Genomic DNA, 24,525 nt, shown 5'->3' with positions numbered 1-24,525 from the left:
ACTATACTATGTCGTTTTTTTAAGAAAAACAGCCTTACTATACTATGTCGTTTTTTAAGAAAAACAGCCTTACTATACTATGTCGTTTTTTAAGAAAAAAAGCCTTACTATACTATGTCGTTTTTTAAGAAAAAAAGCCTTACTATACTATGTCGTTTTTTTTAGCGAAAAACAGCCTTACTATACTATGTCGTTTTTTTAAGAAAAACAGCCTTACTATACTATGTCGTTTTTTAAGAAAAACAGCCTTACTATACTATGTCGTTTTTTAAGAAAAACTGCCTTACTATACTATGTCGTTTTTTAAGAAAAAAAGCCTTACTATACTATGTCGTTTTTTAGGAAAAAAAGCCTTACTATACTATGTCGTTTTTTTAGGGGAAAAAAAGCCTTACTATACTATGTCGTTTTTAGGGAAAAAAAGCCTTACTATACTATGTCGTTTTTTTAGGAAAAAAAAGCCTTACTATACTATGTCATTTTTAGGGGGAAAAGCCTTACTATACTATGTTGTTTTTTAGTTTAAAAAAAGCCTTACTATACTATGTCGTTTTTTTAAGAAAAACAGCCTTACTATACTATGTCGTTTTTTAAGAAAAACAGCCTTACTGTACTATGTCGTTTTTTAGGGAAAAAAAGCCTTACTATACTATGTCGTTTTTAGGGGGAAAAAGCCTTACTATACTATGTAGTTTTTTAGGGGAAAAAAGCCTTACTATACTATGTCGTTTTTTAAGAAAAAAAAGCCTTACTATACTACGTCGTTTTTTAAGAAAAACAGCCTTACTATACTATGTCATTTTTAGGGGGAAAAAGCCTTACTATACTATGTCGTTTTTTAGGGAAAAACAGCCTTACTATACTATGTCGTTTTTTTAAGAAAAACAGCCTTACTATACTATGTCGTTTTTTAAGAAAAACAGCCTTACTATACTATGTCGTTTTTTAAGAAAAACTGCCTTACTATACTATGTCATTTTTAGGGGGAAAAAGCCTTACTATACTATGTTGTTTTTTAGGGGAAAAAAGCCTTACTATACTATGTCGTTTTTTAAGAAAAAAAAGCCTTACTATACTATGTCGTTTTTTAAGAAAAAAAAGCCTTACTATACTATGTCGTTTTTTAAGAAAAACAGCCTTACTATACTATGTCGTTTTTTAAGAAAAACAGCCTTACTATACTATGTCGTTTTTTAAGAAAAAAAGCCTTACTATACTATGTCGTTTTTTAAGAAAAAAAGCCTTACTATACTATGTCGTTTTTTTTAGCGAAAAACAGCCTTACTATACTATGTCGTTTTTTTAAGAAAAACAGCCTTACTATACTATGTCGTTTTTTAAGAAAAACAGCCTTACTATACTATGTCGTTTTTTAAGAAAAACTGCCTTACTATACTATGTCGTTTTTTAAGAAAAAAAGCCTTACTATACTATGTCGTTTTTTAGGAAAAAAAGCCTTACTATACTATGTCGTTTTTTTAGGGGAAAAAAAGCCTTACTATACTATGTCGTTTTTAGGGAAAAAAAAGCCTTACTATACTATGTCGTTTTTTTAGGGAAAAAAAAGCCTTACTATACTATGTCATTTTTAGGGGGAAAAAGCCTTACTATACTATGTTGTTTTTTAGTTTAAAAAAAGCCTTACTATACTATGTCGTTTTTTTAAGAAAAACAGCCTTACTATACTATGTCGTTTTTTAAGAAAAACAGCCTTACTGTACTATGTCGTTTTTTAGGGAAAAAAAGCCTTACTATACTATGTCGTTTTTAGGGGGAAAAAGCCTTACTATACTATGTAGTTTTTTAGGGGAAAAAAGCCTTACTATACTATGTCGTTTTTTAAGAAAAAAAAGCCTTACTATACTATGTCGTTTTTTAAGAAAAAAAGCCTTACTATACTATGTCGTTTTTTAAGAAAAAAAAAGCCTTACTATACTATGTCGTTTTTTTAGGGAAAAAAAGCCTTACTATACTATGTCGTTTTTTAGGGGAAAAAAAGCCTTACTATACTATGTGGTTTTTTAGGGGAAAAAAGCCTTACTATACTATGTCGTTTTTTAAGAAAAAAAGCCTTACTATACTATGTCGTTTTTTTAGCGAAAAACAGCCTTACTATACTATGTCGTTTTTTTAAGAAAAACAGCCTTACTATACTATGTCGTTTTTTAAGAAAAACAGCCTTACTATACTATGTCGTTTTTTAAGAAAAACTGCCTTACTATACTATGTCATTTTTAGGGGGAAAAAGCCTTACTATACTATGTTGTTTTTTAGGGGGAAAAAGCCTTACTATACTATGTCGTTTTTTAAGAAAAAAAAAGCCTTACTATACTATGTCATTTTTAGGGGGGAAAAGCCTTACTATACTTTGTAGTTTTTTAAGAAAAAAAAGCCTTACTATACTATGTCGTTTTTTAGGGAAAAAAGCCTTACTATACTATGTCGTTTTTTAAGAAAAACAGCCTTACTATACTATGTCGTTTTTTAAGAAAAACTGCCTTACTATACTATGTCATTTTTAGGGGGAAAAAGCCTTACTATACTATGTTGTTTTTTAGGGGAAAAAAGCCTTACTATACTATGTCGTTTTTTAAGAAAAAAAAGCCTTACTATACTATGTCATTTTTTAAGAAAAAAAAGCCTTACTATACTATGTCGTTTTTTAGGGGGAAAAAAGCCTTACTATACTATGTCGTTTTTTAAGAAAAACAGCCTTACTATACTATGTCGTTTTTTAAGAAAAACAGCCTTACTATACTATGTCGTTTTTTAAGAAAAAAAGCCTTACTATACTATGTCGTTTTTTAAGAAAAAAAGCCTTACTATACTATGTCGTTTTTTTTAGCGAAAAACAGCCTTACTATACTATGTCGTTTTTTTAAGAAAAACAGCCTTACTATACTATGTCGTTTTTTAAGAAAAACAGCCTTACTATACTATGTCGTTTTTTAAGAAAAACTGCCTTACTATACTATGTCGTTTTTTAAGAAAAAAAGCCTTACTATACTATGTCGTTTTTTAGGAAAAAAAGCCTTACTATACTATGTCGTTTTTTTAGGGGAAAAAAAGCCTTACTATACTATGTCGTTTTTAGGGAAAAAAAGCCTTACTATACTATGTCGTTTTTTTAGGAAAAAAAAGCCTTACTATACTATGTCATTTTTAGGGGGAAAAAGCCTTACTATACTATGTTGTTTTTTAGTTTAAAAAAAGCCTTACTATACTATGTCGTTTTTTTAAGAAAAACAGCCTTACTATACTATGTCGTTTTTTAAGAAAAACAGCCTTACTGTACTATGTCGTTTTTTAGGGGAAAAAAGCCTTACTATACTATGTCGTTTTTAGGGGGAAAAAGCCTTACTATACTATGTAGTTTTTTAGGGGAAAAAAGCCTTACTATACTATGTCGTTTTTTAAGAAAAAAAAGCCTTACTATACTATGTCGTTTTTTAAGAAAAAAAGCCTTACTATACTATGTCGTTTTTTAAGAAAAAAAAAGCCTTACTATACTATGTCGTTTTTTTAGGGAAAAAAAGCCTTACTATACTATGTCGTTTTTTAGGGGGAAAAAAGCCTTACTATACTATGTGGTTTTTTAGGGGAAAAAAGCCTTACTATACTATGTCGTTTTTTAAGAAAAAAAGCCTTACTATACTATGTTGTTTTTTTAGCGAAAAACAGCCTTACTATACTATGTCGTTTTTTTAAGAAAAACAGCCTTACTATACTATGTCGTTTTTTAAGAAAAACAGCCTTACTATACTATGTCGTTTTTTAAGAAAAACTGCCTTACTATACTATGTCATTTTTAGGGGGAAAAAGCCTTACTATACTATGTTGTTTTTTAGGGGGAAAAAGCCTTACTATACTATGTCGTTTTTTAAGAAAAAAAAGCCTTACTATACTATGTCATTTTTAGGGGGGAAAAGCCTTACTATACTTTGTAGTTTTTTAAGAAAAAAAAGCCTTACTATACTATGTCGTTTTTTAGGGAAAAAAGCCTTACTATACTATGTCGTTTTTTAAGAAAAACAGCCTTACTATACTATGTCGTTTTTTAAGAAAAAAAGCCTTACTATACTATGTCGTTTTTTAGGAAAAAAAGCCTTACTATACTATGTCGTTTTTTTAGGGGAAAAAAGCCTTACTATACTATGTCGTTTTTAGGAAAAAAAGCCTTACTATACTATGTCGTTTTTTTAGGGGGAAAAAAGCCTTACTATACTATGTCGTTTTTTAAGAAAAAACACCCTTACTATACTACGTCGTTTTTTAAGAAAAACAGCCTTACTATACTATGTCATTTTTAGGGGGAAAAAGCCTTACTATACTATGTCGTTTTTTAAGAAAAACAGCCTTACTATACTATGTCATTTTTAGGGGGAAAAAGCCTTACTATACTATGTTGTTTTTTAGGGGAAAAAAGCCTTACTATACTATGTCGTTTTTTAAGAAAAAAAAGCCTTACTATACTATGTCGTTTTTTAAGAAAAAAAAGCCTTACTATACTATGTCGTTTTTTAAGAAAAACAGCCTTACTATACTATGTCGTTTTTTAAGAAAAACAGCCTTACTATACTATGTCGTTTTTTAAGAAAAAAAGCCTTACTATACTATGTCGTTTTTTAAGAAAAAAAGCCTTACTATACTATGTCGTTTTTTTTAGCGAAAAACAGCCTTACTATACTATGTCGTTTTTTTAAGAAAAACAGCCTTACTATACTATGTCGTTTTTTAAGAAAAACAGCCTTACTATACTATGTCGTTTTTTAAGAAAAACTGCCTTACTATACTATGTCATTTTTAGGGGGAAAAAGCCTTACTATACTATGTTGTTTTTTAGGGGGAAAAAGCCTTACTATACTGTCGTTTTTTAAGAAAAAAAAGCCTTACTATACTATGTCGTTTTTTTAAGAAAAAAAGCCTTACTATACTATGTCGTTTTTTAAGAAGAAAAGCCTTACTATACTATGTCGTTTTTTAGGGGAAAAAAAGCCTTACTATACTATGTCGTTTTTTAAGAAAAACAGCCTTACTATACTATGTCGTTTTTTAAGAAAAAAAGCCTTACTATACTATGTCGTTTTTTAGGAAAAAAAGCCTTACTATACTATGTCGTTTTTAGGGGAAAAAAAGCCTTACTATACTATGTCGTTTTTTTAGGAAAAAAAAGCCTTACTATACTATGTCGTTTTTTAAGAAAAAACACCCTTACTATACTACGCCGTTTTTTAAGAAAAACAGCCTTACTATACTATGTCATTTTTAGGGGGGAAAAGCCTTACTATACTTTGTAGTTTTTTAAGAAAAAAAGCCTTACTATACTATGTCGTTTTTTAGGGAAAAAAGCCTTACTATACTATGTCGTTTTTTAAGAAAAACAGCCTTACTATACTATGTCGTTTTTTAAGAAAAAAAGCCTTACTATACTATGTCGTTTTTTAGGAAAAAAAGCCTTACTATACTATGTCGTTTTATTAGGGGAAAAAAGCCTTACTATACTATGTCGTTTTTAGGGAAAAAAAGCCTTACTATACTATGTCGTTTTTTTAGGAAAAAAAAGCCTTACTATACTATGTCGTTTTTTAAGAAAAAACACCCTTACTATACTACGTCGTTTTTTAAGAAAAAACACCCTTACTATACTACGTCGTTTTTTAAGAAAAACAGCCTTACTATACTATGTCATTTTTAGGGGGGAAAAGCCTTACTATACTTTGTAGTTTTTTAAGAAAAAAAAGCCTTACTATACTATGTTGTTTTTTAGGGGAAAAAAGCCTTACTATACTATGTCGTTTTTTAAGAAAAAAAAGCCTTACTATACTATGTTGTTTTTTAGGGGAAAAAAGCCTTACTATACTATGTCGTTTTTTAAGAAAAAAAAGCCTTACTATACTATGTCGTTTTTTAAGAAAAAAAGCCTTACTATACTATGTCGTTTTTTAAGAAAAAAAAGCCTTACTATACTATGTCGTTTTTTAAGAAAAAAAGCCTTACTATACTATGTCGTTTTTTAGGAAAAAAAGCCTTACTATACTATGTCATTTTTTAGGGGAAAAAAAGCCTTACTATACTATGTCGTTTTTTTAGGGGAAAAAAAGCCTTACTATACTATGTCGTTTTTTTAGGAAAAAAAAGCCTTACTATACTATGTCATTTTTAGGGGGAAAAAGCCTTACTATACTATGTTGTTTTTTAGTTTAAAAAAAGCCTTACTATACTATGTCGTTTTTTTAAGAAAAACAGCCTTACTATACTATGTCGTTTTTTAAGAAAAACAGCCTTACTATACTATGTCGTTTTTTAAGAAAAAAAGCCTTACTATACTATGTCGTTTTTTTTAGCGAAAAACAGCCTTACTATACTATGTCGTTTTTTTAAGAAAAACAGCCTTACTATACTATGTCGTTTTTTAAGAAAAACAGCCTTACTATACTATGTCGTTTTTTAAGAAAAACTGCCTTACTATACTATGTCATTTTTAGGGGGAAAAAGCCTTACTATACTATGTTGTTTTTTAGGGGGAAAAAGCCTTACTATACTATGTCGTTTTTTAAGAAAAAAAAGCCTTACTATACTATGTCGTTTTTTAAGAAAAAAAGCCTTACTATACTGTCGTTTTTTAAGAAGAAAAAAGCCTTACTATACTATGTCGTTTTTTAGGGGAAAAAAAGCCTTACTATACTATGTCGTTTTTTAAGAAAAACAGCCTTACTATACTATGTCGTTTTTTAAGAAAAAAAGCCTTACTATACTATGTCGTTTTTTAAGAAAAAAAGCCTTACTATACTATGTCGTTTTTTTTAGCGAAAAACAGCCTTACTATACTATGTCGTTTTTTTAAGAAAAACAGCCTTACTATACTATGTCGTTTTTTAAGAAAAACTGCCTTACTATACTATGTCATTTTTAGGGGGGAAAAGCCTTACTATACTATGTTGTTTTTTAGGGGGAAAAAGCCTTACTATACTATGTCGTTTTTTAAGAAAAAAAAGCCTTACTATACTATGTCGTTTTTTAAGAAAAAAAGCCTTACTATACTGTCGTTTTTTAAGAAGAAAAAAGCCTTACTATACTATGTCGTTTTTTAGGGGAAAAAAAGCCTTACTATACTATGTCGTTTTTTAAGAAAAACAGCCTTACTATACTATGTCGTTTTTTAAGAAAAAAAGCCTTACTATACTATGTCGTTTTTTAGGAAAAAAAGCCTTACTATACTATGTCGTTTTATTAGGGGGAAAAAGCCTTACTATACTATGTCGTTTTTAGGGAAAAAAAGCCTTACTATACTATGTCGTTTTTTTAGGAAAAAAAAGCCTTACTATACTATGTCGTTTTTTAAGAAAAAACACCCTTACTATACTACGTCGTTTTTTAAGAAAAAACACCCTTACTATACTACGTCGTTTTTTAAGAAAAACAGCCTTACTATACTATGTCATTTTTAGGGGGAAAAAGCCTTACTATACTATGTCGTTTTTTAAGACAAACAGCCTTACTATACTATGTCATTTTTAGGGGGAAAAAGCCTTACTATACTATGTCGTTTTTTTAAGAAAAACAGCCTTACTATACTATGTCGTTTTTTTAAGAAAAACAGCCTTACTATACTATGTCGTTTTTTAAGAAAAACAGCCTTACTATACTATGTCGTTTTTAAGAAAAACTGCCTTACTATACTATGTCATTTTTAGGGGGAAAAAGCCTTACTATACTATGTTGTTTTTTAGGGGAAAAAAGCCTTACTTTACTATGTCGTTTTTTAAGAAAAAAAAGCCTTACTATACTATGTCTTTTTTTAAGAAAAAAAGCCTTACTATACTATGTCGTTTTTTAAGAAAAAAAAGCCTTACTATACTATGTCGTTTTTTAGGGGAAAAAAAGCCTTACTATACTATGTCGTTTTTTTAAGAAAAACAGCCTTACTATACTATGTCGTTTTTTAAGAAAAAAAGCCTTACTATACTATGTCGTTTTTTAAGAAAAAAAGCCTTACTATACTATGTCGTTTTTTTAGCGAAAAACAGCCTTACTATACTATGTCGTTTTTTTAAGAAAAACAGCCTTACTATACTATGTCGTTTTTTAAGAAAAACAGCCTTACTATACTATGTCGTTTTTTAAGAAAAACTGCCTTACTATACTATGTCATTTTTAGGGGGAAAAAGCCTTACTATACTATGTTGTTTTTTAGGGGAAAAAAGCCTTACTATACTATGTCGTTTTTTAAGAAAAAAAAGCCTTACTATACTATGTCGTTTTTTAAGAAAAAAAGCCTTACTATACTATGTCGTTTTTTAAGAAGAAAAAAGCCTTACTATACTATGTCGTTTTTTAGGGGAAAAAAAGCCTTACTATACTATGTCGTTTTTTAAGAAAAACAGCCTTACTATACTATGTCGTTTTTTAAGAAAAACAGCCTTACTATACTATGTCGTTTTTTAGGAAAAAAAGCCTTACTATACTATGTCGTTTTTTTTAGGGGAAAAAAGCCTTACTATACTATGTCGTTTTTAGGGAAAAAAAGCCTTACTATACTATGTCGTTTTTTTAGGAAAAAAAAGCCTTACTATACTATGTCGTTTTTTAAGAAAAAACACCCTTACTATACTACGTCGTTTTTTAAGAAAAACAGCCTTACTATACTATGTCATTTTTAGGGGGGAAAAGCCTTACTATACTTTGTAGTTTTTTAAGAAAAAAAAGCCTTACTATACTATGTCGTTTTTTAGGGAAAAAAGCCTTACTATACTATGTCGTTTTTTAAGAAAAACAGCCTTACTATACTATGTCGTTTTTTAGGAAAAAAAGCCTTACTATACTATGTCGTTTTATTAGGGGAAAAAAGCCTTACTATACTATGTCGTTTTTAGGGAAAAAAAGCCTTACTATACTATGTCGTTTTTAGGGGGGGAAAGCCTTACTATACTTTGTAGTTTTTTAAGAAAAAAAAGCCTTACTATACTATGTCGTTTTTTAGGGAAAAAAGCCTTACTATACTATGTCGTTTTTTAAGAAAAACAGCCTTACTATACTATGTCATTTTTAGGGGGAAAAAGCCTTACTATACTATGTCGTTTTTTAAGAAAAACAGCCTTACTATACTATGTCATTTTTAGGGGGAAAAAGCCTTACTATACTATGTCGTTTTTTAGGGGGAAAAAGCCTTACTATACTGTCGTTTTTTAAGAAAAAAAGCCTTACTATACTATGTCGTTTTTTAGGAAAAAAAGCCTTACTATACTATGTCGTTTTTTAGGGAAAAAAAGCCTTACTATACTATGTCGTTTTTTAAGAAAAAAAAGCCTTAGTATACTATGTCGTTTTTTAAGAACAAAAGCCTTACTATACTATGTCGTTTTTTTAAGAAAAAAAAGACTTACTATACTATGTCGTTTTTTTAGGAAAAAAAAGCCTTACTATACAATGTCGTTTTTTAGGGAAAAAAAGCTTTACTATACTATGTCGTTTTTTAAGAAAAATAGCCTTACTATACTATGCCGTTTTTTTTTTAGGAAAAAAAGCCTTATTATACTAAGTCGTTTTTTGCGAGGGAAAAAAAAAGCCTTATTATACTATGTCATTTTTTAAAGGGAAAAAATCCTTACTATACTATGTCGTCTTTTAAGAAAAAACCCTTACTATACTTTGTCGTTTTTGTTATTAATTCATGGACTAAAAAAGATGTTTTCCTCCTCAGCTCAGTTTCAAAAGTCAACCATCACCATTCTATCGAGGCTTGGCGTCTTTGAAGCTCCAACGTCGCTCTGCTTGCCGGTAAATCCCGATTACGGATTAGCACGGACGGGGTCACCTTTTCATTTTCCCACATTAGTTTAACACTGTAAAAAAACACAAGAATTAAAGTCCAATTTAATGCTTCTCTGCCCCCCCGAGTGAACGAAATGGATTAGAAAAAGGGAATCCAAAGGTTGACAAACAATATTTATTTAGGTTCACAAAAATGATAAGTTAATTATCAGGTAGTCCACAAATATTGTGGGAATGCTCTCATACAGGGGGTGACGTACAGGAGAAACCATTTCCGAAAGGGCCGACCCCGATTTAAACCCCCCAAAAAGTAGGTAGCGGTGGGAAATGTCAATCAAAATGATACACAGGGAAGTGATTAGGATTTTTTATCATGATTTTCCCTCGTCTTATTGAACAAAACCACTCACCACCGTCTTGATCACATCGCAAGTTTAAAAAAAAGCTAAATTAAAATCGGGCCCCGCGTGTAATAATGACTATTTCCGGAGTTAGCTCCCGAGCTGCCCAACCTCGGCAAATAGGAGGACCGGTCACCGCTTTCGCCTGTAGTAAATGTCAGGCAAAGCCTAGCTTAAGTCGCTAGCGTGTTTCCCAAATGCTATTAAGAAACGATCCAATCGGGCCACGCGAAAAAAAAGGTAAACATCTGTGGATAATATCTAGAAGGAAAAAAAAACAAAATAATGAAGTGGCAGTTTACAAAATTGCATTTTCTTGGAGAGTAGTCGTATCAACAAAGATGACGAGATGAACCGTTCCTTTTTTACAAGTATTCGCCGGGTCGCATAAGAATGACGTTTTATTACAAAAGGAAAAGGGCATAAATAGAAAAGTCCTGTTACAAGAGTAGTCATTTACACATTACACCGGCTTTTATAGACGGGGTGTTCCAAAACCTTTGACCCCATTTGGTAGGCCCATCATTTTGACAATTTTTATTGGAACGACCTCCGATTTTTACAGCTTGTGACGAAACGTTTCAAGTTTTTGTGTGTAACGTTTGGCATTTCTATCTTTTCAGGTTAACAAATGCCGTCACCCAAGACAGTGCAACGCGCCTACTTCACCAATTTTGCAAGCAAGGCACCAACGACACAACCAATTAGGACTTAATTGGCACCAAACATTTCAAGAAAAGGGCTAGAATGTGTCTTTCCACACTTGCTCTACTCTTCTAACGCTCTTCGGAGGACGACGCAAGAAAGCTTCACCATCCTGCTCCACTGTCTCAAAATGATTGGCCTACGAAATGGGCTCAAACATTTTGAAACACGCTGTAAATGTGGGCCAAACCCAATGAAAATCCTGCACTAAACAGGTCAAAGATTGCTTTTGCTAAAATTATAAGTGCAAGACATGATCTCATGTCTTAGTTGAGCTTATGGCATACTAACATGTCTGATCTTGGATTCTAAGCAGGTTGGGTCGGGCCTGGTTAGTACTTGGATGGGAGACCCACCCCAACGCCTGGCAATACTACCAGCTGCCGTAATTTATACTCCAAGGGTGAGTAGCACAAGTATTCGAGTGCTCACTTCGCCTCTAAGAAGCAGTGGGATCTCTTATATACACAGTTTCTATTGGGGGCCTGTGGCCTAAGTAGTAAATGCATTACCCTTGCTACTGGATACCTCTGGCCGCGTGGGTTCAAATCCAACCGCTGCAATCGGCTGGCCAAGATTTTGGACAGCTACCATCTTGGTGTGTCTCCCCCCACCAAGACCACCAAGACAATATTGGTGTGTCTTGGTGAGACACACCAAGATGGTAGCTGTCCAAAATCTTGGCCAGCCAATTGCAGCAGTGGGATTTGAACCCACGCGGCCAGAGGTATCCAGTAGCAAGGGTAATGCATTAACTACTTAGGCCACGGGTCCCCAATAGAAATTGGGCATAGAAGAGATACCACTGCTTCCTAGACACTTAGTGAATACTCAAATACTTGTGCTACTCACCCTTGGAGTATAAATTAAAGAAGCTATTGCCAGGCGATTGGTCGGTCTCCCATCCAAGTACTAACCAGGCCTGACCCTGCTTAGCTTCCAAGAGATTTTCAAGGTAGCATGTCATAAGGCCAACTCGGACATGAGATCTGATGTCTTCAGTTGCACCTATAATTTTAGCAAAAGCAAACTTTTACCTGATTAGCACAAATTTTTCATAGTGTTTGGCCCACAAATACAGGGTGTTCCAAATTGTGTGACCCCATTTCGTAGGCCAATCACTTTGAGACAGCAGAGATAGTGAAGCAGGTCCGTGAAGCTTACCGGTGTCGTGCTCGGATGAGTGTTAGCGTAGCAAGTGTGGAAATCCACATTCCAGACCTTTTCTTGAAATTGTTGCTGCCAAGTCCTCATGGTGGCCCGTTGCACTGTCTTCGGTGACTGAGCTTCTTCACCTGAAAAGATAGAAATGGCAAATGTTACACACAAACACTTAAGTCTTTCTAACTTAAATTGTCAGAATGATTGGCCTGCTTTGGGGTCAAACATTTTGAAACATCCTGTACTACACAAATTGTTACATATCATGATGTCTTTGTGTTTCAGAATTCCAACTTCAATCTCAGTCATTAAACTTTTTGATTAAAATCCTTATTTCTCTTGAATTTACCTCCATTCTGAAATGATCCCACAAATTAGATGTCATGATTCGATTGGGAAACCCTGTGTAAATTTGACTAGAAAAAGTGGTATTGACAAGTCATGCAAAATGTTTACAAAGAGTTAAAAAAAAAAATGGAGTAGTCGCGGCTCCCGACAAGTTCCTAGCGGATATTAAAACTAGCATCATTAAAAATAATAGAATTGGCTGCTATTGACGGCGATAGACGTCCAACCGTGTGGCTGCTGTGACATGTTTGTCCAATCCATTTGAACGTTGGTCAAATGTTTGTTTTTTTCCTGGAGAAAAAAAGTTAGTTAGGACTCCATTTCAATGACAGTGCATGGACACTAGAGGGAAGTTTGCCCCTACCAACATGGCCGCCCCGAGTCCAAGAAAGCCAACTTAATCGGTGGTTCAAATGGATTGGACGCCCAGCGACAGCCGTTGGTTGAGTCGACTTACTGTGTTTTCGGAAAGCAAAAAAAAAGAAGAAACATCTGAAGAACACATTCTGTGTCATCAGCTCAAACAGTTGCTTTAAAAAGAATCCCTGATTGGCTAAAAAAAATAAAATTAATCAGGTGACCACCAGGTGAGGTAAGAAGCAACCCCCCCTCAGATTTCATATATAAATTTCTGCTTAGGGGTCCAGTCATTTCAAAACACTGCATCTGTCCGTCCGTGGCAGGTTCTTCTGCAGTCGTGCAGAAACACGACGGGGGCGGGGCTTCGCACCAACCACGATGACAATAAAAGAAAACAACTAGAAAAGTTACTTGCTGCCTTGAGTGTCCTCCGACGTCACCGAATCCTTGGGCTTGACGTTTTTCCAAATATTTCTTGCCGTTGACGTCGGGGTCGGGAATAAAATAAAAATAAAAAGTCCATTTCGCGTCCTCTCTTATTACTCTTGTTTCTTGCACTTTTTCCACTTTTGTATTTGCATTGGTTTTTCTCCGCTTCTCGTTAAAGTCCGCCCAAAGTTCTTCCTCGCTTGGCTTCGTGTCGATTCCGTCCGTCCGTCCGTGTCATTTCCGCCTTCCATCTCGGAGGGGGGAGGAGGAGGAGGAGGAGGGAGACGAAGGGGCAAAAGCGCCCCCCCGCCCGAGTCATCTCTCGGCCTCCATGGCGACGCTGGCCTTCTGCTCGGCGCCGGCGTGAGGGGCGGGCACGCTGGCGGGCCAGGTGGGACAGGGCGGCGCGGGGGCCGGAGTCCAGAGTCCCTGCGATGGCGGCGCCACGTTGGCCGCCAGTCCCCAGCCGCCGACTTGAGGGGGTGGCGGCGGCGAGGTGGCCGCGGACGCCGCCGCCGCCGGGCTGCCGCCGTTGAAGCTCTCGGACGCCTTGAGCCGGGAGAACATGGTCAGGGCGTCGGGGAAGTTGGGGGGCGTCGCTGGCGTGTTGGCCGGCGTGCACATCTGAGGGACGAGAAAAAAAGGATACATCAGGCTTGGTACTTTAATAAAAAGTAGCTTTTCACATTTTCCCATCAAGTCTGTCCTTCCTGACTCGTTCGCAAACAAGCTAGCTTGTGAAGCTAAACACAATGAAAATGACACCATGTCTAAAATACTCACCAGTTTGGAAAAAGCTGCTAAGCTAATGCTATTCCTAAACACAATGAAAATGACACCACATCTAAAATGCATGCCATTTTGGAAAAAGCTGCTAGGCTAATGCTAAACACAATTAAAAAAGACACCATGGCTGAAATACACACCAGTTTGGAAAAAGCTGCTAAGCTAATGCTATTCCTAAACACAATGAAAATGACACCAGGTATAAAAAAACACCATTTTGAAAAAAGCTCCTAGGCCACGTGTCAAAGTGGCGGCCCGGGGGCCAAATCTGGCCCGCCGCATCATTTAGTGTGGCCCGGGAAAGTAAATGATGAGTGCCGACTTTCTGTTTTACGGTCAAATTAAAATGAAGAGTATAGATGTATATTAAATTTCCTGATTTTCCCCTTTTTTAATCAATAATTGTAATTTTTAATCCATTTTTTTCTGTGTTTTTAGTTCAAAAATAATTTTGTAAAATCTAAAAATATATTTAAAAAAAAGCTAAAATAAACATTGTTTTAGATCTATAAACAAAATAACTATTCAGGGCTTTTAATCCATTAATAAAAAAAATCAAAATATTATATCTAAAATGGTCCGGCCCACATGAAATGGAGTTGACGTTAACGTGGCCTGCGAACCAACCCGAGTCTGACACCCTTGTCCTAGGCTAATGCTATTTCACAAGGTAGATTGTGAAGCTAAACACAACAAAAATAACACCACACCTAAAATACATGCCATTTTGGAAAAAGCTGCTAGGTTAAAGCTGGTATTCAATGGTCAACACCAACAATATAAAAAAAGTTTAAAGACGCAGGTAATTTTAAATCCACATAATATGCTTTGATCCTTTCTATACACTAAATAGGATAACCTAATCTCATCAAGTTTTTTTCTCCCTTTTATGCACAATCTGCTTAAGCACTTCGACATTTCATCACACAATACGAACGCCAAGCATTTGCAAAAACGACACCGACGATCCAAACTCACGAGAGTGCATTCCGAGCACCAAAACAAACACGAAGAACGCCGGTGCCAGCCATCTTAGGCAACCGTCAAAAAGCACACCCTCCCACGCATGCATTCAAAGTTACTTTAAGGCTACCCGTTTTGTGCCTTCCCAAAGCCTTCTTCCTCCTACGCACGCAAAACAAACACACACTCACACACACACGGCATTTCATTCCCAGAAAACAACAAGCGGCAGTATTCCAGCGGGGGTAAAAAGGTGGCGTCACGCCTAGCGAGGAGGCTTTCCATCTACACATAAGAGGTAAACAAGATCGTCAAGTGGTGGCGGATCAAACGAACAAATCCGTCAAAAAGGAAGCCAATTTAAGGACATTTGTTTCCTATCTAAACCTGGAGCTGCAGCTCAAGGCTACTTTTTGAACATACGAAAAGACAAAAAGACGCTGAATTTTTTTGGCTTCTTTAACTTCCTGTTGTACAAAATTAAAATGACATTGGCCCATTAAGCTAAAATATGGGAAGGAAGACAACTTGTCCGACCTGCTACGAAAGCGGAATGAAATCACACTTTAGCCCGTCATGTGCTAAAGATGATCAAACCGCAGCAGTCGGTGTGTTAGGCAAGGTGGCGTCGTGGATATACAAGGAAGAGCGCTATTATCCGGGTTGCGTTGGAGTTGTTAAGTCCAGCCCGTTTGTTAATCATATTAAAAGATCTCACTGCTCGCTTTCCCATACAACTCGTTCTCACATAAAAGCTGGAGAAAGTCAATGAAACAGCTCCTCTATTGTTAAGAAACATGAAGCCACGCCCTTGCTATTTGTGTATCATTACCACCAAAGTACCGCAAACGGCCTCCTTGGTGGCTTCAAGATGTTGAAAAACAGGACGGGCTGGAAAGCAATATGCCTCAACCTGAAACATGCTAACTAGCTAGCTAGCTTCAATGTCATCCACATTACAATCTTGTGATGGAATAAACCGAAACATTTCTGGGCCATATAGGTGCAGTTTTTACCCCCTGAAAATGTTGTCACTCCCTTTTTTGAATATCCTATTTCAAGAATCAAATTGGAGCTAAATCACCCTGAGTGGGCCATTTCGGGGTCATTTGTGGGAGGGTGTCTCTGCCAGAGCAAGAACAAATGTTCTTTTTTTTTTACCTCACCGCGGTAAGGTGAGCACGTCCACTCGGGACAGGAAACGCCGGGTCACGTCTTTGCCGCAGCGCGGCGACGGACTGCACCCGTGACCTATAGCGGCCAATATTTGGGTTTGTCCATCTTACGGTCAAGGTCAAATGTGTCAACAGCGCGGGGGCCGGGATTCGGCCTTCCGTGTCCTTGAATGGGGGGAAAAAATGGGACACCTGGCCTCTCGGGTTGTCCGCCGAGACTGACTCATCCATAAACACATGTTCGGGGGCTGGATGGGCGGGGCCACTGCAGATTTGCCTTCTCTATAACACTCTTTCCAACTCTGGAGCGGAAAACAAATGTAGGTTGCCTTGGGATTGACATTCAAATATGAGGAAAGTACAGTATTTGATTAATGAAGTTTCTATATATACAAACATAAGGAATTATTTCAGATAACGAATCAACTATATAACTCTTGAAAGGTTGAGTCCAAACATAGCAACCCTGGGTTCAAGTATGCAAAGCTAATGTCGCTAATATTTGATACCCAGTCATATATATACATTAATTAATAGCATTGTCCATGGGCCTGATGGTGGCTTTTTTTTGACAAACTGCCTTTTTCGAGGACTACTGGATGAATTTTGCATCTCAGCTCGCGACAATAACAATATCTTAACAACACGTCTGATTTTGCTAGCCACATTGAACGCCTAGCGCCGTCAATGGCAACGAAAGAGCTCGTTGTGCGAACAAAAAAAGATTGAGGCCGCCATTCAAGCGTGCACGGCAAGGGAGTTAATGTTTAATATGATGTTTTTTTTACGGCCGGCCCATATTCACCCGCGCTAGTATACCTAAAAACAATGTTTACTACGGCTTTTGTTTTTGTTTTTGTAATGCTAACAATTGCCCATACGGGAGTGGCCCTGTGGCCGAGGGTGAGAAAAGTCCAAATATTTTCCCTCCGCAGTGCTAAAACAATGCTTTATTTGTACCGTAAAGGTCACTTGAGTGCCAGAATGTGTCCCGTCAACAGAGAGAAAGGAAGCCCACTGACAAAGCCATGCCGCCGCGCGGAAATAAGTCAACGTATAGATTTACATTGCGGCGCGATAAGAGCAATTGGGCCAGAGTTTTGTACGCTTGTATAGAGACAATCATTTACTAAGTTCATCTATTGTCACTGGGACGTAAGCAAATACAATATAGCGCCATGAACCCGAAGAGAGAGCGAAAAAGAGAGAGAGAGAGCCCAGAACTATTTTTAGCTGCCAAACAGACATTTGATCACACTGCAGTACAGTGACGCACTTTAATTACCATGGTTAGGAAAATAAATGGCCACTAAGTTATGAGTGTGAATCCTCGTGCCCTGCGATTGGCTCGCTGCCCATTCAGGGTGCCCCCCCCCGCCCATAGTTGGCTGGGATGGCCCCCAGCACCCCGCGTGAGCATGAGCGCTACGGTTAAAGAGAAAAGAGATCATAAATAATAAACACGGAAGCTAGGTCATCGCAACTTTGGAGCGCATCGAGTGGTGTTTTTAGCTACTATTTGCTCGCTAATACTATGTTTACGGGCGTGGGACTTGATTTTTTTTTTTATGATGTCAATTGACCTGATGTTTTGTAGATGAGAGAGTTGACCTTGGAAAGAATGTTTACTGCCGGCCTGCCATAAACGGAAACTACAAGTGAATGGGAAATGGGTCAAGATCCTTCGTTGGCTTGATTGTTCTATGGCTGGCGATATTGACGTCTAAGCGAAAACGGGATTGTTGTATGTGAGCTTGGAGCAGTCTAGCCAATTGCGTTGACGCGTGGCCGGGGTTAATGGAAAAGCCATTAGAGTTTGTGTTGAAAACACAGCCAGCGGATAAGTTGAGGGGAACGACGGCAGCTCTCGTGTTGGCGACGGGACGGGACCGACCGACCGGGCTTTGCCCTTTGCGTGTATTTGGGTGCATGAGAAGGGATTTGGTCATTTCTAGCCCCGCTAAACGCATTCTTGAGAAATACTACGAGTGAGCGCCAGGCTGAACGGGACAAGTGTGGAGTTCGGTCATTCCACACATTTTTTCTAACCTATTTTGTCATCTCAACTGTAAATCTTGTTCCTAAAGCCCTTAGCGAAAGCAGACAGACAAGACGCCATTTCATAATAATCCCTAGTCTGACATTTTTGTTCCATTTGCAATTTCCAGCAAGACTAATGTCATGGTAAAACTCCTCACAATCATTGCCCTAACGTGGTCAACACTGACCTTTCACTCCTTCAAGCTTCTGAAAGCCCTCTCACCCAGACATTGGATTACGCCGTTGATCATTAGCCAGTCGACCCTTGTTACTTACTTATTTATACTTATGACATGTACAGTGGAAAAAAAAACAAGAGGAAGACGGAAAGGCACGACAAGTCCGCAAATGGGAGGAAAAGTGGCAATGGGAATTGCTGCATTCTACTCTAGCACCGGCAGACACGCTAACGATAAACATTGTGACTCAATCATCGGGAGAAAAATCATCTTGGGGAAACTGGGGCAAAGGTCAACTTCAGTGAGAGCAACGGCAAAGACGTTAAGGTTCACGTAGCCAATAGGATCACTATTTGTCAGAATCCGAACCGACGGGCCTCGTGTTTTTTTTTGTGTGTGTTTTGCTAAGTCGAAAGCACAGAATAATTATACTAGGATGAGAAAGGCGGCTAAAGGTTACTACCGTGACCCAGGTAAGCAGGAAAAGGATGAACTAATAAGCTAGTGAGGCTGCGATACAGGAATAGGAAGATTAGATCTGAGCTAGGCTGTGTTGAAATGTCAGCCGACGAGTTGGCTACGTCACCCCGACCCAAGGAGACGGGTCCGCGGGGCGGCAAGAAAAGTGCCCGAAGAAATGCTTGGTTTTAAGCGACGAGAAGGAGTCCAGAAAGCCCATATTTCCACTAATATTTTGCCATTTATAAGCATGGGTGCCAAGTGGGTTTGGTTTTGTGAAGTGGCGCTCCCTGGAAATGTACACGGCAACGTGACAGAACAAGCCGTTTCTAGCAAACACCTTCAGGTGTGGCCAAACGCTGGCACGTAGAACGCCGTCTCGCACTATTACGCGCTCATTATTGATTATCCTCTGCGGCTCTGGTTAAATTTGACCTTGGCGCTACGCTCTAGCAATAATGCAGACAAAGCGGGCCTTAGGAAGAAGAAGAAGAATTTCCAATAGCAGTCCACTTGGTGACGACAGAAACCAGAGCCTGTGTGCACCCCCCATCCTGATTAATGAATGACATACTAGCCTGTATCAGCAAGTCTTTTTCTAGCCTCCTCGTTTTGAAAAAGAGGAATTGAAATTGGCACACCCTAACAACACGCACCAAGGACACATTTTTGGCAGTAAAGTCAAAACACAAAACTTGAAAGCGAGAGCACGGCTACGGCACGTTGACCTTACTAAAAAAATAAAACGAGCGAGATTGACCTGGTGCGTGATAACCAGCAATTACCGGACAATGAAAAGTTTCTTTTTGACATTATCACGGAATACGGACGCGAGTTGTACCTTTACGTATGGAAAGAAGCAAGTGCCGTCTAATTGGAGAGGTTGACTTATTTACTATTTTCATATGGTCAGGTTTGCCATCAGATATGCACAAAAACGCAAATAATTAAAGAGGAAAGACAATAATGGTGATTATGGAAAGCATGATGGTGCTATGCCTGATTTTTGGTGGTCCTTTTTGCTTACATAGCAGCCTCATTTTTTTTTTCAAAAGGCGTAGTTGGGATCTGTTCGCAGGAAGCCACATGAGGCCCTTGCCACATTTAAAAAAAGAAGAAAAAAACGAGGCACTACTGCGGCGGGATTAAAGCAGGCTTTGTCACCGTGTCTGTTTCCCGGCCGAGTCACATGACGACGGGGGGTCACGTGTTCCCGGGCAGCTGTGGAACTCATCCAGCTGGACCACTTCCTTATTTCTGCTTACATAAAGATGACTATGTCGGTTGGGGGCCGCACAAGGAGAACAAGTCATGGAAACTGTGATTTCGCTGCGAGAGCTCGAGGAAGAACAATTGTTTTCCATCCCAAAACGCCTATGGAGATGCTAGGACAGGGGTAGGGAACCTATGGCTCGGGAGCCACATGTGGCTCTTTTGATGGGGTGCATCTGGCTCTTTGCTAACCTGTGAGCTAAAATATGGAAATCGCTGGTGACAGAACTGAGATATTACATCTAGAACTGCTTTAATCTTCATTTTTTTTGTATTAGACTCTTCTGGAATGCATCCTCTCATTGATTAGCAACAGTATAAGAATCTTTAAAAAAATATTCTTTTTTTTTTTCACTTTAAAAGTGGTGAAATTACAAAAAATATATTGAAAAGGAGCTCATTTACATGTATGTATTTTGACTTTTAAATTTGTAGTATGGCTCACAAGGAATAACATTGGAAAATATGAATTGTTTGTGGCTCTCTTCGTCAAAAATGTTCCCGACTCCTGTGCTAGGAGAATGGAACTAAACCATTTCTCATCCCACCCAAAAAAACGACGCGCGGCTAAAGTGGAACTTTTTACATAGCGAAAACACGATACGTACTGATGCTGCGCAATTTGTATTCTTTCCAACTGCCAATTTCCTGAGGCAAAATGGCTGCCAGCTACTCGCACTGCCCTAAAAAGATTTTTTTTTCCCCCAAGACCAAAACGCACTCACTAATTTATCTCTAGCGGGCCATGACTTAAGCAGTTTACTTTAAACATTTATTTGGGGGTATTTTTTCCGCACGGTACAATGAGGCCAGGTATCGGAATATGTATCGGTCGCCGTATAAATTTCCTGCATGCCTACGCACAGTCTGTACGGTAACAGAAAGAAGGGGTGTTGCTTTTTGAGGGTGTGAATGTGTTGCATTCGATGCACGGAACAGAACTGGGATGGCAAAATATGCCCGGTACAAAACACGCAATCAAGAGACGAGCGTCGAAGAAGTGTCCACATGGTGTGGCGTGCCTAAGCACACCCGCACGCGCACTTTGTTTGGCAAGAATGACAGGAGGCGAACTAAATCCTCCGTCAGTTACGGTCTTCGGACCACTGGCCTTAAATGGCTGGAAGTAAAGGCAAAGGACGCTAGCACGTGCGCGGAGGAAGGCCGAATCGCAATCGTCGCCGACGAGAGGCGTTGAAGCTCGTCCGGAGATATTAAAAGGCCATTAAGTAGGTGAAGGAAAGTTGCCATAGCAACACACGGGACGTTAATCGCACCGCTAGCGAGAGGGACGTACAAATAAAGCTTTTTTTTTAAGTGTCAGCGTTCCATATTGCATTAAACAGAAGCGAAGGTCAATTAAAAAAGCGTGGCGGATTTAGCAATGAAAGTGGAAGGACACGGCACCCTGGCGCACTACAGTTGTGAGTCGTGGGCACAATAAGCCAGCCTAATATACATCAATATAAAGCGCACGGGACGGGGATTTACAACTGGCAACTAAGACCAAAAGAATAATTTGGGATTACGCAAGAACATGCCTATAAACACCACCACACGTAAATAAATCTTAAATGAATATCTAGTGTAGAATTCTCTTTGGAGATTTTTTACAGGATATTCAGAAACTGGTTTTATTTAAAAGTTGCTACTGGCACTACTACTGGTTGTGACAACATATCCATATGGTGATAAATTGTAACTCAATAGCTTATCAATATGCTCCTGCCAACGGGGTAAAAACTGCTTGTTTTTTTTCTTCAAATTAATTAGCTGCATTGTAGATGGATTTCCTGGCCTAGTAAATCATATCGCTCAGAGGTTCCCACCCCGAACGAACGGCAGAATCCGTTACTAGCTTCTGGAACCGGCTAGAAATCGAATCAATTTTTCGAATCATGGTCCCCGCGCGACGAAAACTCGATTTGTCGTATTCGCCCTCAACGAGTGAAGTTGAGTTCCGCTAACAGAGTCGCAAGCGCCTCCCGTTTCCAAGTTCCCAAGTGCTAATAAGCGATAGTGTTTCAACAACACCTTCCGCTTTACCCCGCCATGATGTGCCGACCCCCCCTGAAGGTTGCTGATGTGTCATGTGAGGGGGGGGGCAAGCATATGAGAGGAATACAAGCACAGTAGGACTATTGACACGGGCGCTGCCCTCTTTTCCAGGAAACACACTGTGTATTTTCCATCCTGAACCGAAACAAACTTCCTCAGAGAAAAAACATCGCCATTTTTTTTCCACTAACGCACGCACAGTTGCTTGGTTTTACTCATTTGAGAAGCTATGTGTTAGCGTGCCTGCCTGGCTGTGTTTACAGTATTTGTGGAAGCTCGCAACATGGCCGACATGTGCTTTGTTATTGTTAGTAACACGAAGCAACCCCCCCTCCCTCCTCGGTTGGGTCCTTATCGCCCTTCGTGCAATCCTACCCTAGCTAGGATTTAACTGAATACTTGGGGATTATTTTTAACGGATACATTAGGAATTGAAACGCTCTTTACTCACCATTTGATGATGATGATGGCCGTATGGGATGTTTGTTTCTTGGAAAAAGGCACTGAGCGCCGTCTAGAAAAGGCAACAAAAGAGAAACCAGGTTATAATTTGGTGCATTTGTTTTGAACAGACAGGGAAGTGAAAACCGCAGGGGAATGTTTCGCAATCGGAGGCCGAGTAGCGGAAACCCAATTCGATGTCCGTCCGGCGTTTGCTAATCGTTGGGATAGATACACACATTATTGATATCAATCAAAAATTTGAAGGGGAGTAGTTAGTTCCAAACATGCCTTGTTTTCGTGTTTGTTATGTTTTGTTTTTTTTAATTCACGCGAACGGATTAATAGCGAGCATCGGCTGTAAAAGTTTGAATTTTGGAGCGAAGCACGCGGCTAACGTTAGCTTGTCGAACGTAGCAAACAAACAGTAGCCGCAGCCGGAGACCGAGCCGCATGCATCCGCGTGCGTGTGTGGCCTCGTCGAAGGCTGTTTGCCTGCCGAATGGCTTTTTTTCTTCTCTTTTTTTGGGGGAGGCTTACCTCGAACTGCCAATGTGCCGCTTGCAGGAGCTGCTTCGCTTGGTCTGCCGCACAACCCGCCGTCAGGACGAACTGATTAATCATCACCTGATGTTTAAGTTCATCCATTTTCGACGGAAGTCCGTGTCCCGAGTCTTAAAGCGGACTTTCCACCCTTTTTTCCTCGTCCTCGTCGCGCTCTCGAGTCGTAGTCCCTTTCGCTCGCTCGCTGGCTCTCCTTCACGCGTCCACCATTACAGCCGGCTGGGCAAACACAAATATTTACTGTAGGAGCGGTTGGAAGCAGGGAGGGGGCTCTCCTGATGGACGGTCGCCCCCAGCCAATGGCGTGAGGGCGAGGTGTGTGGGAAATGTAGGCGGAAATGGAGCGTCCCCGGATCACGCTCGTCTTTTAGTCGTCTCATAACGTTGCGTTTGGGCTCTCCAGCTCACGCTGAGTCGTCAAAATCGCAACCCCAAGCGTCGTATGTCTCCCAAAAGTCCACCGAACCGAATTCCGTCCGCCATTAGTCTCCGAAATCGCCGCGCGAGCCATTTGGGGGACGCTTTGTTTTGGACTACAACTCCCATGAGCACTCGCTTTGTTTGTAAAGCTCCAGGAAGGCTGACTTTTGTGAATGACGGAGCCTCTCGGCCAATTCCGCCGCTCGCTCCGTCGCTCTCTTGCCAAATATGGTAAACAAATCCACCGACGCCAATTACATTGCGCCGAGTTAATTCCGGGATAACCGATTAATGCGTAATACTCTGTCCCAACCGAAATCATACTCGCCTCAACCTCAATCACTACCTAATAAAATGTCAGCAGGTACACATAAAGTACATGTATGGAAAAGTAATCTTCCAAAAAAAACGTTAGGAAAAAGACAGTAACAGTCCAATAATGTATGTAACACTGCAGGTGATAGGAAGGAAATGACGTCGAATGTTATGATGAAGCACGGGAAATAAATCACGCGTGATTTGTGTAATACGACGTGAAACAAGAACAACAGGATGCGGTAACGGAGTGGCGCTAGTATTACGTAATCCCCGCAATACTACTTGCTTTGTTAAAGTGCACACTGTGTACTCTCAGGGATTATAGTCGTATATAAAATATTCATTGATTGTTTGGGGCAAAACCCTAACCCACATGACAACGACCGAGTCTTCTGACATTTCGAGCATTATTTATCAGGAAGCACATACGTACACGGGAAGGAAAACAGAGTGTAGGAAAGGGTGACCCCTGGTGGACGAATGAATAATCTGATTTTGCCATTAAATCAAGCATCCATATTTTTTTAGTGCTATTGGCCGAGTATTAAAAAGCAAACTGAAATGGTACAAGGCATTCATATATATAAAAAAGTAAGTACAACAATAAATAACTACCTTGCATAACTTTTATCACCTACACACAAGCTGTATTAAATAGGTGTACAACACCCATCA

The 24,525-nt window shown here is 38.6% G+C and overlaps 2 protein-coding genes across 3 annotated transcripts in view; one reads left to right on the top strand and one right to left on the bottom strand.

Annotated features, from left to right (window-relative positions):
* Nucleotides 1-24,525, top strand: part of foxj1b (forkhead box J1b) — a 54,218-nt gene that overhangs the window by 25,339 nt on the left and 4,354 nt on the right. For both annotated transcript variants that reach the window (XM_077625092.1, XM_077625093.1), the window contains exon 3: nt 9,701-9,777. The gene's annotated coding sequence lies outside the window, so the exon portion shown is untranslated. The remainder of the gene's footprint in view (nt 1-9,700; nt 9,778-24,525) is intronic.
* On the bottom strand, nt 11,759-23,329 carry ubald1a (UBA-like domain containing 1a). Its single transcript, XM_077625098.1, has 3 exons — nt 23,089-23,329; nt 22,559-22,621; nt 11,759-13,799 (listed from the first exon to the last, which is right to left on the bottom strand). The coding sequence occupies exons 1-3, from the start codon at nt 23,194-23,196 to the stop codon at nt 13,491-13,493; spliced, it is 480 nt and encodes a 159-aa protein (XP_077481224.1). The 5' UTR covers nt 23,197-23,329; the 3' UTR covers nt 11,759-13,490.

The sequence above is a fragment of the Stigmatopora argus genome, chromosome 18 (genome assembly GCF_051989625.1).
Source record: "Stigmatopora argus isolate UIUO_Sarg chromosome 18, RoL_Sarg_1.0, whole genome shotgun sequence".
Lineage (NCBI taxonomy): Eukaryota > Metazoa > Chordata > Actinopteri > Syngnathiformes > Syngnathidae > Stigmatopora > Stigmatopora argus.
The sequence above is the reverse complement of the archived record's forward strand: the minus strand, read 5'-3'. Positions and strand labels throughout refer to the sequence as shown.

Coding starts and splice junctions, on each gene's coding strand:
- ubald1a (XM_077625098.1), bottom strand. CDS start 23,196: ATGGATGAACTTAAACATCAGGTGATGATTAATCAGTTCGTCCTGACG. Junction 22,622..23,088: donor CGGCACATTGGCAGTTCGAG/GTAAGCCTCCCC, acceptor TGCCTTTTCTAG/ACGGCGCTCAGTGCCTTTTT. Junction 13,800..22,558: donor GCCATCATCATCATCAAATG/GTGAGTAAAGAG, acceptor CTCGTCCCTCAG/ATGTGCACGCCGGCCAACAC.